Source organism: Harpia harpyja, chromosome 16, assembly GCF_026419915.1.
Source record: "Harpia harpyja isolate bHarHar1 chromosome 16, bHarHar1 primary haplotype, whole genome shotgun sequence".
Classification (NCBI taxonomy): domain Eukaryota; kingdom Metazoa; phylum Chordata; class Aves; order Accipitriformes; family Accipitridae; genus Harpia; species Harpia harpyja.
In genome coordinates, this window is record NC_068955.1 from 22,189,639 (window position 1) to 22,205,741 (window position 16,103).

At 39.9% G+C, this 16,103-nt stretch overlaps 1 protein-coding gene across 4 annotated transcripts in view; it reads right to left on the bottom strand.

The window, feature by feature from the left end:
* Positions 1 to 16,103, bottom strand: part of GALNT18 (polypeptide N-acetylgalactosaminyltransferase 18) — a 252,985-nt gene that overhangs the window by 68,080 nt on the left and 168,802 nt on the right. For all 4 annotated transcript variants that reach the window (XM_052811200.1, XM_052811201.1, XM_052811198.1 and 1 more), the window contains exons 5-7: positions 14,569 to 14,752; positions 13,317 to 13,514; positions 10,714 to 10,828 (exon numbers count right to left, since the gene is read on the bottom strand). In XM_052811200.1, coding sequence (XP_052667160.1) covers positions 10,714 to 10,828; positions 13,317 to 13,514; positions 14,569 to 14,752 — 497 coding nt within the window. The remainder of the gene's footprint in view (positions 1 to 10,713; positions 10,829 to 13,316; positions 13,515 to 14,568; positions 14,753 to 16,103) is intronic.

Here is a 16,103-nt window from a genome sequence, read left to right on the forward strand (position 1 = left end):
TGGAGAGAGAGATTTTTACAATTACTTATCCATTTTACTGGAACCCTGTGAGGTTTTTGAAGACTATTCTACTTACCATCATCATACAAGCCTGTCATACTTTCAGGTAAACTTACCTATTTGTGTGCGAGAATAGCTTTTTTCCATAACCAAGCTGATGATCTTAACATGAAACTGTAAGCAACCTACAAAAACACACAGGCATGACAGACTTCACATCTGTTTGCTTTGCAACAGAGGGACCCTATCGTTTGGACAATCTAAAAGACTTTTTTAAAGGAAATAAAGGCTTTAACATAACTAGAGCTGTTCTCAATTTTTAAAATGTAAATTATGCCTTAAATCTTACTTTTGATGTCACCATTAATTGCCTCATAGGCCTCATTTTACATTAATGTGCCTTTATAAAACACTCTCATTGAAAAAGTAATACATGTAAAGATTCTTCCCATATTGAACTGTCAGTAGTTTCCTTCCTGTTTTAGCTAATTGCTTCATTATGTACTTTTTAAATTATTTTGTTCTGCGGGGATTAATTTTGCACATATCTTCATGAGCTGTGAAACTTTTACAATGTATTGTAAAACTACGTATGTTGTGTTGCTGGTTTACCATTTCAAGAACTACTCTATGCCTTGCATTACTAGGAGATAACATGCTTCAAGGGTCACTGAAAGGATACGGCTTCATTCAGTTCTCTTTCAAATGTGTCTATCTCATTGCTAGGCACAGCAAATAACTGACACATAAATCACTATGTTGCCAAGTTTAAGTCATGAATAGGAAGTAAAAGAAATCACTTTTCATCTTAAAAGGCAAAAAAGCAGCAAACTGAATAACCAGATCACTACTGGTTTAGTATTCATGGAGCAACTTACTGTACTGCCCATCTTTTACATTTTTACCTCTCTCCCTTACCACAGCTGTACTTAGCTTGATCAGTTTTGTTAATCTTACACTAATCCTAAAGACTTGATCAGTACCAGAATACCAAGCTAAGAATAGAATAGAATAGTAGAATAGAATAGAATATTTTCAGTTGAAAGGGACCTACAATGACCATCTAGTCCAACTGCCTGACCAGTTCAGGACTGACCAAAAGTTAAAGCATGTGATTAAGGGCGTTGTCCAAATGCCACTTAAACACTGACAGGCCTGTGGCATCGACCACCTCTCTAGGAAGCCTGTCCCAGGGTTTGACCACCCTCTCGGTGAAGAAATGCTTCCTAATGCCCAGTGTAAACCTCCCCTGGCGCAGCTTTGAACTGCTCCCATGCATCCTATCCCTGGATACCAGGGAGAAGAGCTCAGCACCTCCTTCTCCACTTCACCTCCTGAGGAAGCTGTAGAGAGCAACGAGGTCGCCCCTCAGCCTCCTTTTCTCCAAACTAGACAAACCCGAAGTCCTCAGCCGCCTCTCACAGGACATGCCTTCCAGCCCTGTCACCAGCTCTGTTGCCCTCCTCTGGTCGCATTCAAGGACCTTCACATCCTTCTGAAACTGTGGGGCCCAGAACTGCACACAGGACTCAAGCGGAGGCTGCACCAGCACTGAATACAGGGGGATAGTCCCCTCTTTTGACCGGCTGGTTAGCCTGTGTTTGATGCACCCCAGGGTGCGGGTTGCCCTCTCGGGTGCCGGGGCACGCACTGCTGACTCCTATTGAGCCTGCCCTCAACCAGCACACCCAGACCTCTTTCTGCAGGGCTGCTCTCCAGCCACTCCTCTCCCAATTTACACTTGTGCCCAGCATTACTCCATCCTAGGTGCAGGATCTGGCATTCGGACTTGTTAAATTTCATCCCCTTAATCATTGCCCAATGCTCCAGTCTATCTAGATGCCTCTGCAGGGCATCTTGTCCCTCAAGAGAGTCAACAGCACCTCCCAGTATGGTATTATCAGCAAAACAGAGTTAACTGTCTTCCTAGTAGCTGGTACAGTACTATGTTTTGAGTTCAGTATGAGAAGAATGTTGATAACACTGATGTTTGCAGTTGTTGCTAAGTAATGTTTAGTCTAAAGTCAAGGATTTTTCAGCTTCTCATGCCCAGCCAGCAAGAAAGCTGGAGGGGCACGAGAAGTTGGCACAGGACACAGCCAGGGCAGCTGACCCAAACTGGCCAACAGTGTATTCCATACCATGCGACGTCCCATCTAGTATAGGAACTGGGAAGTGGGGGGGGGGGAATCGCCACTCGGGGGACTAGCTGGGTGTCAGTCGGCGGGTGGTGAGCAACTGCACTGCGCATCATTTGTACATTCCAATCCTTTCATTATTGCTGTTGTCATTTTATTAGTGTTATCATTATCATTATTAGTTTCTTCTTTTCTGTTCTATTAAACCATTCTTATCTCAACCCATGGGTTTTGCTTCTTTTCCCGATTTTCTCCCCCATCCCACTGGGTAGGGGGGAGTGAGTGAGCAGCTGCGTGGTGCTTAGTTGCTGCCTGGGGTTAAACCACGACACTTTCTAATGGTGCTTTCAACTCCTGCATCCAGATCATTCATACTGGCCCCAGAATTGAACCCTGAGGAACACTGCTGGTGACTGGTCGCCAGCCATATGTGTAGCCCCATTCACTACAACCCGTTGAGCTCTGCCCTTCAGCCAGTTCTTCACCCAGCGCACCATGAACCTGCTCATCCCACAGCTGGACAACTTGTCCAGAAGGATGTGGTGAGGGACAGTATCAAAAGCCTTATTAAAATCCAGAAAAACTACATCCACCGCCTTCCTTTCATCCAAGGACTTTCCCTTTGTGAACCCATGTTGACTGTGCCTGATGATTCCATTATTCTTTAAATGCCTTTCAATAGCATGCAGTATAATCTTCTCCACAATTATCCAAGAACTGAGGTTAGACTAACAGGTCTGTATTTCCTGGGTCTTCCCTCACACCTTTCTTCTATATTGGAATAACATTGGCTAGCTTCCAGTCAGCAGGGACCTCCCAAGACCTTTGGTAGATGATCAAGTGGGGTCCTGCCATAACATCAGCTAGATTCTTCAGTACTCTTGGATGAATCCCATCAGGCCCCATGGATTTGTGAACATTCAGCTGATACAGCTGGTCCCTTACAATGTCAGTGTCCACAAATGGAAAGTCACCGTTCGCACACTCAGGGGACTGGGCAGCCCAAGGTCTACCAATATTATTAAAGAATGAGGCAAAAAAAACATTGAATGCCTCTGCTTCTTCATCCCTATTAGTCCGATGACCATCTTCAACAAGTATTGGTCCAATGTTTTCTTTAGACCTCCTCTTGCTATTAATGTACTTAAAAAAGCCCTTCTTGTTATCTGACACAACACTGGCCGGTTTCAACTCTAACTGACCTTTGGCCTTTCATGTCTTCTCCCTGCATATGCGAACCACAGCTCTGTAATCTTCCTGTGAAGCCTGACCTTGCTTCCAGAGATCATACAATTTCTTTTTCCTCTTGAGCTCCATGAGGAGTTCCCTGAGCCAAGGTTAGGCCAAGCTGGTCTTCTGCCCCGCTTGCTTGACTTAACAACACAAGGTGCTGTGACACATGTAAAGGTGTCTGGCCTTTGCAGCTTTGACCCAAATATGCTGGATCCATCCTGGTGAATCCAACCCAGTCATCTACTCAGTTCTGTTACACCACAACAATCCCTTGGCCTCCCACATTGGTCTTCGTCTAATCCTTGTTAGATTACTAAATCAGTCTTGCAGTACTAAAAACTCTCCATGAAATTAAATTCTAGAGAGATCTCATGTCAGTATCACGTTAAATATGGAATCTTCACAGACTAGGCCACGAAGAATTGTAATACCAGAAGCTGCAATGGCATTGCCACCATGCCGTGGCTTAAAATGCAGAAAGATATTAAACATGAGGCTATCTTATAATAATGCACTAATTAGTTTGCATCTCACCTGAGTCCACTGATTTGTAAGGGCATATTGACTTAAACTGTTTTACTTCTTTCCATACCACTATAAACAACAGTTTCCTCTCATAACCATCAAGATGTCTATATTACTGCCCAGTTGGTAATGTGCAATCTCACAGGCACAACTGGTGAAAAAACATCTGTGAGAAATCTCCAAGTGCCTTGTCCTCCTTCCTTGTAGGTATAGTGATGCCACGTGTTAGCTGGTGCTGTATCAATCATTTGCTTTCCTGTGGGAGCAGCTAATAAAATGTTCTCTCCCCAGAAAGAGCAAAAACACAAAAATGATTCACTGGTAATGTTGTCTGTATGTATAATTACACATGCTGTAGCTGCAGGTTACCTGCTGAGGCATTCATGGGCAAAACGGGGGGGGAAACCAATTATTCCACTGTAGATTTGACACAAAACTAGAACAAGCCACAGAAAGCTAGTTTCTGTTGATGTCATGACTGACACCCATTTGGAGGCATGACAATTCCTTATTTTATTCTCAATAGAGGCTGCAATTTTTTCCTGTTGGAATTACGACCCTGTAAATAGAGAATTTTAGTCTGTGTCATCTTGGGATTCAGGTTGTTAAAACAGTGAGGTACCTTCCAAAACAAAATTAACCTTGGCAACGATTCTGGCCACACTGAGAAGCCACTACTGGTTACACAGGGTGCTAGGCAAGTACTTACACCATACTTGCACTGCCAAGGAATTATTTTTATCTTGATGAAAGTGTGGGCTATGAAAAGCATTATCTACATCTTGTAAGAAGTAACATTTGGTCAATCTTTACAAATTTTTCTTGCAGGGTTCAGTCTAGAAATGATCTCCTCTTAATTCACAAAATGGATAAAAATAAAATAGACATCTCTCTATTTAAAGCTTTAATGTAAAGTTAAAGAGAAATCACTATCTTAAAAATCAGTATTTAAATGTTATCTAAAAGTAGCAAAAAAGAATATTCTTAGTTTTGTACTTCTCCGCCCTTCCCCTTCGCGCATCATCAACCTAATACTGTTGAACAGCACCTGTGATCATACACTAAGGATTTTTTCTTTACAGCAAATCATTCCCTAGTGGGAAGGGCTATGGCCTACTATATTAAAATCAAGTTAAGAACATGGCTTTAAGACCACAGCAAGTGACGGAAGCTGTAAGTGCAAGAACGGGGGATGTCTAGATTCATTTTCCTGAAGGGAATTTAGGGAAGATCTACATTGCTCAGTGGAGTGCCATGAAAGGGGACCCAGCAGCAAGGACAAAAAGGGACGCTATGCACAGACGACACATCCCACTGCTCAGTCTCTGTGCAAACAGTTCCACAATATAGCAGCTCAGTGAAAAATCCCCTCACTTTCTTTGTTCCCTTCCAGTCATTTCTACCTCTTGGCACACCAGCCTGTCAATTTTCCTAACACAACAGTTTGTGAGGCAGCATGGTAAATCACAAACTGATTAAAATTAAAATTAACCCTACAGTTTGAAAAAAATTACAATGTAAAGGTTTACTTCTAAACTGGAGGTGTTCAGAGACAGTGGGTGCGGGGAAGCCATTCAGACAACTGTGCTGGCAGAGCCAAAGCACTCGTGTGCTGCAAGAGCGAGAACAAGAGGATGGCAAGGAGGAGGAGGAGAAAATGTAAACCAACATAGCTGTTTAAGCCTATGTGTTGTGAAACTACACCCTAGCTTGTACACTGTGCAAAGACTTTCCTTAATAAAAACAGGCATCTATTTACATGTAATATATTCACGATTTCATATCATTAATGGCCTGTATTAGAAACAGGTAAAATTGCTGGAAACTTCTAGGGAAAGAGGAAAAAGTCCAAAATGTTTCCAGATAAATATGGAGATTTGGGGGCAAATGTAAATATCTGCACTTGCTCATAATTACCAAAAAGAACACTCTTGCAAGGGCTTATTATAAGAAAGACATCTCGGGTAAGAAACAGTTGGGATACACAAACACTTTGGATTGGAAGTCACTGGACTTGTAAGCCAGCAGTAGGCTTCTATGCACCATATGGGAGAGACTGGGTCAACTAGTCAGCAATGAAGAATCATGATCCCAGAAGCTGGGGTGGGGGGAGGTTAAAAAAGAAAAAAAAAAAAAATAGACCCTTCAAAAAAACCCCCAAACCACTCCCCCCAAAACACCATCCCAAAACAAACAAACAAACAAAGGAAGTCACCTCTGGAATTTAAGAAAAAATAGATCAGGGAGAGGCATGACAGACTTCACATCTGCTTGCTTTGCAACAGAGGGACCCTATTGTACGGACAATCTTCTGATCAAATAACTCATTTCTGCATCTCTTTTCATAAACTGCATTCCTCTAGTTCTCCACCAACAGAAAAAGCATCATCATCAGCTTCATGTAAGTTCTACAGACAAACCACCAGACTAACAAGAAATGAAGCAGATATATTTATTATAATGTTATTTTATTGCAAATACAACTAATTTTACTACTATAAAAGTAGCGTGCCATACTCAGTCTGAACTATAAATGCAATTTTCCTCCTGGGTCAGCTGATGTCAAGTCTTGATATATCGTTTAGTGGGAGCAAGCTCCATTCCTTTCACGTTAAAGAGCTATTACCTTCTAACAAAATTTCCTCTTACCCATTTAACAGGGCCATTATATCCCTGTGAACATAAATTCATCTGCAAGCACAAAGTCTTTGTGACTTACATAATTACTCTAAGTCAAAGCCTGGGCTTACATTCCTTTGACTCTGATGATGACTTAGTCTGTGACCTGAAGCACATCACTGAATATTTATTCAGGCATCCCTAAAAGTTGTACAAACAACTTCGTTGTAACAGATATTTGGAAGCTTTATCAAACATGTAGGCTGCTTTAAAAGACAAAATGATTGCTACAAGCTTGCCCTTGATAGAAAATCTTCTGCTGACTTCGGTAGGAATTGTAATAGGCCTTTAAGGAGCCTACTGAAAACCAGACTTGAACCATCTAATGCAGGATCTAATTGATTGCAATGGATTGGTAGGGGCTTCCATAACTACAAGTACTGCTTGTGCAAGCACAACCCAGAAGCAGAGCCCAAATAATGGCGAGAAACACCAGCCTTACATTTTGTGTCTGCTATAAGGCAGTTACCAACACAGTTCCTGTTTGGTTTCTTGGATAAGCAAGAAGATTCCAGTTTGCCCTCCAAATGCAATCTGGTCCCTTAAAAGCACACTTAAGTCCATTCAGTTGGGAATGATTGAACATAAACCAAAAAGAAGCATTACTCATCCTAACGTGAATTTAAGAATATGATTCTGGGGCACAGTAAATGAATCTTTCAAAAATCCCAGATAAAGTGACCACGCTGCTCAAGAAGGATGCTGTCAAATCTTGTATCAACCAGCCTGCCTTTAGTTTCTTATGGGGCAACCAAGAATCTGCAAGAAAATACTTGCTTGAGGAAAAAATACAGCATTGCTTCAAAGATTCAAAATGCATTCATATTTTGAACTCATCTGTCAGCTTCTAGCTCAAGGCAACAGAACTCTATTAGTATTTACTTAATAATATATGTTTAATATTTTACAAATGTTATTAAAAAGCCACAGACAAGGGTAAAAATCTTAGAAGTTAAAATAATACACCGAATTAGAGATGAATAGAGCTGAGATGCTAATTCATCAGAGTCAAGAGAATAATCTTCCAATCAAAGACCTGTTTTCTGTGGCTTTTATGGTTTACCAACAATGAATGCTTCAGATACAGTTTCCAATAGTTGGGGATTTTCTTGTACTCACATAACACAAAGAGCTAGATATTTGTGCAGATAATGAGGTGACAAAAATACCTCCTGGGAGAGTATATTGGGATAAGCCTCCATCTCATCAGGGTCTAATTCCCATCCCTGCACAGTGAAAACCCCATCAGTTCAGCTGAAAACAAACCATTTCAAGATTTTAGAAGACACAGTAATGGTTTCTCCTTTATAAGGAAAAGAAATCCTAAATAGGTAGACTTTGCTTCCCAGAAGCATCTCAGCTGGGAGATTAAATCTTATCTCACATCACTGAAGATGCAGCTGGTAACAAAGCAAATGGAGAATGAGGCTTTGACTCTGCACAGGCACAGAGATAGCGATTTACCCAGTCCTGTCATCAAATGATGCTGCAGTGGGTCTGCATATGAGTTTGGCTCACAGTAGTTTCACATCCTCTGGAACAAAATTAGTAATATAAGGACAGGGGACCATGCTCTACTTAGTATGTTGAACATAAACAGGTAACTCAAATGATCCTAACTCTTGGTGCTATTTCTATAGTTGAAAGTAACCTCTCCTGTTCCTGTAAATGTTTGCTCTTATGTGCTTATGAACAAAATTTCCCAATGAAAGAACTGACTTCCAGTGCTGAAAGACTGCAAAGAATGGAAATGGGCTGTGTGAAATTTGCTTAGAAATTTAAGCCATGAAAAAAATTAGGGAATTTTCACTAGATATCAACTCCATCATATCAGAGACCGTGATACACAACATCCTACCAATACAGAACATCCTACCTCCTGGCTAGCCTGAATACCAGGCCGGTTTGGGCACACGGTGTCTGCTTCTCCACCCCTACATGATAATGCATATCACACAGCAGAATACTCGATGAAGCTAGATACTTCTTAAAAAAGGAAAATGGCAATGAAAGATGAAGCACAGTGAGCAATCTGTAGTCATGGATTGGAGAGCACCATTTTAAACTGGAAACGTTATTTATTGCACTAATACTGTAATTATAATGTAGTTTTTGTAGAACAATTACTATCTTTATTAAGGGATTCATCACAGGCCTTGCAGTTGAAAGCAACACAGGTAATCTAGAGATTACTTTGGTGCTGCAGAGATGAAAATATAGTTCAGCAGCAGAGACGGACCATCTAGCCTGAAATCACCTGGTGACCACAGTTTTCCATGTAGCCCTATCTAAAGGAAATGAGAGGCAGCCCCTGGGAGCTGCACCTCTACAGACAAGTGCTTAGGATGCACCTGAATAACATGGCTGCCCACCATAACATGAGAGCACATTTGAAGCAGCCACCTGTATTTTGCCAAGACACAGTGTATGGCCCCAGGTGTGTGCCAGAAGCAGGTGGCTGAGGGAAGGAGCTTGCTTTTCAAGCTCAACATCTGTAGAAATAATAAAGTGCTTCCCAGAAGCTCTAGTATTGCATTGTACATTTATATTCATCCTGGTATTTCTGGGATATGCTGAGAATTGTGAGAAGACTTGGTAATAAACTGCTGAAAAATCTGTTCATTACAGCACAGTAATTTGTTTTGATATAGCCAGGAACACAGATCCAAGTCAGGATAAAGTTAGATGAGGCAGCATACATTATGCTACCTTGCACACTACAATCTGTTACAGATGAAAGTATTTTATGTAGGTCAGGCACTGCTTCCCTGGAGACAGACAAAAAGCCATAAGGAAATTGGAGCAGTGCTGGGCCTTATTCCAGTGATCCAGTCTACTCCAAAGTCTCAATTATGCAGAGATTTGTGTCTCTGGTCTTGTCTATCAAAGTACTCTTCCCAATCAACTTCTGCAAGGTGAAGTATAGCAGACTGGACAGCATGTACCTCATGATGCAAAACTAGATAAAACTCCTCGCACTCACACAGAGACAATAGTTTTGTCAGTTGGAAAAAGAAAAGAAAAATCAAAGTGACACTAATTTTCAACTCATTGCAACACTGAGCTGCAAAATCAGGTTTCGGGAACAGAAGGCAGCTCTCTGGCCCTCACAGTGAGGAGAATGGTGTTATTAAAAGAAGCAGTCTTGCATTTCTCTCTCCCTTTCCTTAAAACTGTGCTCTAATGTAACTGAGAAGGGACCTGAGCTTCAGTCTTGCTGCAATAACACTTCATCTCTGACAGGTGGGAGAAAAAGAATTTCAGGAACCCAGAAGTAAAAATGAGTATTTGTTGTTATATCTCACAGCCTTAGCAGAGAATCCTATATTTTTTAAATAAATTCCTTTTTTTGCTACTGTATAACAGTATGCTTTTATTATGGCAACTAAAAAGCACAAAATACAAGCTCCCACTAACATTTCATAGCAGAGTTCAGAATTTAATTTTATAACGCACATAATACCATTTTTCATTACCACCTATCTAAGAATTTCTCTTGTATCAAAAACCTGAAAGATTCTCAAACAGAACAGCACTGTATTTTCAGAATGGTATTTAGCTGTGAAGAGATATAGAAGGAAGTACACAAATCACACACAACGCTGCATATAGTAAACAGATGAAGAGTGTATGATGGAAGAAGAAAATATGTGCACTTATGCACTTTATGAATATCTTAATTCCCCTCCAGAGGGAAGGCAGCATAAATGCCTATATATTCCAGTTTGCTCCATAGTGATTTTCCTAATTCAAATAAATTGAGAAATCTAGAAAGGCTTTTCCCATTATGCCTGTGAGAACCTATCCTCCTTACCAAGTCCAGGATCACAGGTAAGCAGGGAGTTTTAGGTATCATCTCTGCCAAATTCTAGCATTGTTACTTTAACGAAAGAATAATACCAAATTCTGTATTTCTGTCCTTGTCCCAGATAAGTTCTTTAAAAAGATATAGGAGCTTTTGCTCTTTTTTTTTTTTTTCCCTCCCTCCTCAAATACAACAATGTATACTACTGCAGAGCTGTGGCTCTCCTTTGCATGCCATCATCCATACATTTTTGACTGTTTTTTTTCCCACGCAATAAGAAGCAAGCTGTATTTTAAATATAAGCCACCAGTGTTGGTTGGTTATGTTCCTTACCCTGATTCCGAGCTCCACATTTTCTCCTCCGTATACTTCCATGCCTTCATCCAGTAAGCCAATCTCTTGGAAATATTCTCTATCTACTATGAAGCATCCAATCAATGCAGGACTTCTGGAAGAATAAACCAGCAGCAGCCAAAATTTGCAGATAGAATATGGACAATTTTATTACTCAGACATAGATTATAATTGCTGGGTCAAATGGTGCGTCAAGACAGATTCTTAGGGAGGTGTTTCTCAAACAGATTTGTTCAGCTTTGTCTTCTAATGTTCTTGATTCTATGGTAAAATAAGCACCATTGAAGGAAAACAGACTCAAAATTATTGGATGTACATATTCACCAGAACAGGTAGGATTTCAGTGCTAACAATACTAGATCCAGGAGCCCCAACTTTGTTTCTGAGGCACCAGCCATTCTAGCCTTTGTCCCTGCTAAGTCCTCAGGTTTCTTGTCTGTAATAATTAACAAGGATACACAATGATGCATAGTTTTGTGTGTTCAGCCAGAAGCTAGGTTCATCTACAGCTAAGAAAACTTGTGTCTGTAAGCTTAGGTAAAAGAAGAGATTATTTCTTGAACAGGAACATCCAGATAAGGTTTTGTAATACAGAATCAAGAAATGTCTGCCCTTACCAGCATATTGTAACATTAGTCCATTGTCCTGAGCCAAATTTAAACAAGTCACATATCTTTACCAAATCAGTAAGCTCTATTTATGTCGTGACCTGAATTAACCAACTTTTACTATGCAGAGCCAATCTTAAGAAGGTAAGAGTTCATGCACAGGGAGTACAATTTTACCTTTATAAGGTGCAGTGGAAGAGAATACAGAGTAATTTAGCCTTTTCATTTTTCTCCTACCTTATAATCCACAATGGTAAGAAATAAAAATGTCTTTTCTGATCATTATGCTGGTATCGGGAACTCTGGTAACAGGATATTAATTAGCAGTACAGGGGAAATCATCCTGTATTTACTGGGAACATTCAAGCTGCAGTAAGTGTAGACATCTGCTTTCAAACAGATTATAGGATGTCTTAATCACAAACTGTACAATTCTACAGAAATCTATACATTTATACCTTTAACTTGAAGTGCTACAGTACCCACTTTATAACAATGAAAGGCTGTTTCTGATATATTTATTAATGAAGAAAATAGCAGTTAACTTCACTTCAAAAATTATGCTTCTTTTATGACAAAGTACCTTGCTGCTGGTGGTGTTTTTAAAGTATTTTTCAGAGTACCTGCTTCCCTTTGTTATAATTCTAGAAGCATATTGGAGGCATGATAGAAGCCATCAATCAATACATGTGGCTTTTTTTTTCTTTTAATTATCCAGCATACACATGCAGTGTACTGCACTGAATAAAAGGCACCAGGGAAAGGGCTAGGGAACAAACCTAAACATCCAGTATTCATAAAGGACATTCACTCCACAATCCTCACATAGAACAGAGTTTTGAAGTAAAATGGAAAAGTATGTTTGCTCTTTATTCTGAGTTTAAATACTTTTAATTTAAAAAGTCACCATAATTAATATAGAAGGTTTGCCTCTCCTGGACTTAGTAGGATATTTCAAAGCATTTTCATAATGTTATCAGAGTTCATTAACACTGATAACCATTTCTAATGATGTGGAAATTACCACCCCTTTTTACATATGTCTGTGGCAAACCTGTGAATTTTTATCTCCTACTTTCCAGTTCTAGGTCCTGTTCAGGCAGTTCAGAGAGTTTAAGCTGACAACTCCTGAAAAAAAGCTGTCTGCCTGAAAAGACAGACCTACTGGATGAAAGATACCCCTTACAGTCACTGCATGGAAACTGATTGGTAGTGATGACCCCCTCGCACTGCCACTGCTATTTAAGGTTCTACTTTGCAGCTAGTGAAAACAGTCTTCACGCTTTCTTTCTGCAGAGAGCTAGAGTATAGGTACCAGTGACCTCCTTGGTATGAATGCATAGCTAGAAAAAAGGCCTGGAATCTCAGCAGAACTGCTGAGGGGATTCAGAGGCACCTATTCCCCTCCCCAAGATAAGGGTATTGTTCTGTACCAACCTAACAATATTCTAGACATGATAAGAAAGTACAGAGCTAGACTGCACCAAAGCAAGGATCTAATACAATCTTTGCTCACACACGATCAATGGACCAGCATTAACTCCTAGCACATAACACAGCTGTAAAGCTATGTGACAGTATTATAAAGAATATAACTGTCAGATCAGTTCTGTTTATATAATGCATTTGTAAAGAAAATTCTGTTTCTGGCCCATTACCACTAAATTAGCAGAAAAGACATTTGGAGAAAGCAGTGCTGCTGAGCATTCAAGTCTACCATTTCACTTCAACTGTGTGTTTTGCCCCATGCTAATAACAAGGAAACTTATTAAAAAGATCTACCAAAAACAACAGTTTTCTTGATGACTGTGAAGGGGTCAAGGACAAAAGCTGAAGAGGACAGCTCAAGGACATTTAACTAATTTAACATTACAGTCAGTAAAACCTGTTACATAGCTGAGACCACTCACCATCTGTCATATCTAGATAAGCATTGCCAGTGACACACTAATCTAGGTCACAGTTGCATGTTACCTTATTGGAGCAGTTGTGTTCTCCAGTTTCCACCATGACTTAGGAGGGTTCAGATATCGGCACCACAGCTCCCAGTCAAACCCCTGCGCTGAGAGGGGATACTCCTCTATTTCAAAATTATCATACTTAATGTTATCAAATGATGGAGAAATGACTCTCTTCCTGTCTTCTTTTATCCTAGTGAGCACTGGTTCAGCCCTAAAAAGAGAAAAACAAAATGTTAAGATTATATCAGTGGAAGCTTAGCACTTATGGAAATCATAGAATCATAGAATAGTCTGGATTGGAGGGGGCCTTTAAAGGTCATCTAGTCCAACCCATCAAATAAATAGCAGCTTATGCTGTATATTTCAGAAGGGGCAAACTCTACAGCTGTTACTCATTCAGAGCTCCCTTGGCTTTGAGATGGAGTTTTGACAGTGCAGGATCTGCCCCAAAATAACACACTGCAATATTTTATCTAGGATGCCCTATTATTAACTTTCATGTTAGCTAGTAAATGGAAGAAATAAGTATCTGCATATCATAGAGCATTTACACCCTTGCTACCAAATAACAATAACTTTAGGCTGTCAACATTATCAAGGACATCAACCTCAGAGTTAATAATAGATCTACCCTAGGGACAGAAGCTTCTGCCTTTTTACCACCTCTTTACTCAAGAAGCAACAGAGATATTAAATCCAGACTGAACAAGTTAAAATATATAGTTTTAGTTATGTGCTACTTTTGCACAGAGCGGCAACCTCAGTGCCAAAATGACACTGCTTTGTTTACACTGTAGAACATAAAAGAAACATAATATTTTTAATTAAAAGAAGGTAAATTTGCCCTTATGGGCAAAGGACTACACTTTTGCACAGAGCGGCAACCTCAGTGCCAAAATGACACTGCTTTGTTTACACTGCAGAACATAAAAGAAACATAATATTTTTAATTAAAAGAAGGTAAATTTGCCCTTATGGGCAAAGGACTACATTATCAGAGGAGGTTTTTAACGTGCAGTTTTCCAATATAGTTTAAATACATTGTAATTAGACCAGCAGATAACTCACCTATAAAAACGGATCTAGATTATGTTACACAGCACAAATATATTTTTCATGCTGGTGTCCATGATTGTGTCTGAATCCTCATGAAAAAGATCAGAACGCTAACTCACCTTCCATATGCAAGAGAAATGCCATTCAGTAATTTATAAACAGTGCTTGAAAAAGGTCCCTTGGTCAGAGAAATTCAAGGAGACACATACCATCCCACATTGAATTCCACATGAGCATCAAAGAGAGCAACTACTGGTGCTGTGGCTACTCTCCATCCACTAACTCGAGATCGAATCAGCCCCTCTTGTTTGCTGTGTCGAACAACCTTGATGAAACCAGGCTTACGGGCGTTCACTTCATCAACATACTTCTTCAGTTTCTCCTTAAGTTCTTCTGTGGAAAGGAAAGAACTGGATGTTAACAAGAAGTATCAGCTCGACAAGATGTAAAAACCTGTTCTTTCAGCAGAACAGGAGTCTTCACACATGGAAATACTCCCTTTTGATGCAACTACTAAGAATTCTCAAACAGTCAAGTCTAAATGGAGGCAACCAAAAAGTAGAAGGACCATAAATTATATAGTAATAAAGAATTCCAGGTGTAACTATTTAGTCTACATGACTGACATCAGAATCCTGCCACTGTTTAATGTGCCACAAAATAAAGCACTCAATCATCAAGTACCACAGCTACATAAGTGCATATTATGTTACTGTAGCAACAAACAAGATAACTATCTTATATTTCCAGAAAAATATGTCCAAGTATTGTCCATGAACTTTCTTTACCAATATTTCAAGGAAAAAAAGTAAGAATAAAATGACTTATTTATCCTTTTTCCATTTTTCTTTGTAAACTTCAACAACTCTTTCTATCTATACCAAAAAAAGTTCCATGACTTCTGCTCTTTTCTCACCAGAACAAAGACCAGTAAAAGTACTGGAGGAGAACCATTCCTAATTAAAATATGGTAACTTTTAAATAAACAGCTATTGTCTCTGGTTTAAAGACCACTGCATGAGAAAATCCAATAGGTAGAGCTGAGGTATACTGTTCACTATTAATATTAACTGAAAATACTGTTCACTACTATTCCTTTTTAGCATTGCTATGTTCTATTTATGTTAAGGTACCACTCAGAATTCCCTTGGTGTTATTAAGTCCCCTTTCTTCCAAATCTCTCCACAAATCCAGAAATGTCTTTGCTGTGATGCAGAATAACGCTCCTGTGGTTATGATGCTAAACTGGCTATCATCAAATCTGCATTAAAAGCTCAATGCTGCCTACCCCTTTCTGTGAAATCTTGAGCAAGCTACTTAACTTCTCCATAATCAGTTCCTCTTCTGTGAAATGGGATCACCGCACTTATTTCTTCTTTTCAGTCTATTTAGACTTCAAACTCTAGAGAACACCGGTTTTCTTTTTCTCTGCATTTGGCCAGTACCTAGTGCCCTGGGGCACTGAGCTGATGGGAGGCTGCATCAGACAAGGGATGGCACCAGAGCCCAGCAGAGGAAGGAGCAGCACCCAGTCATCAGTGGTGTGGGAGGGAGTACAACTTCTGTCATGTTTGCTGGCCCAAATTGCTTCACAATAAAATACAACAGGGTTTTTCTTTTAAACCTAACCAATGAGACTTCCTCTTCTATTGTTTTGCTGACATTAGAGGTACAATCTGCTCCTAACTAGGTGCCAGGGGGACATTTCTGCACTGAGCCCAGGCAGCTTCTCAACATGATAAGC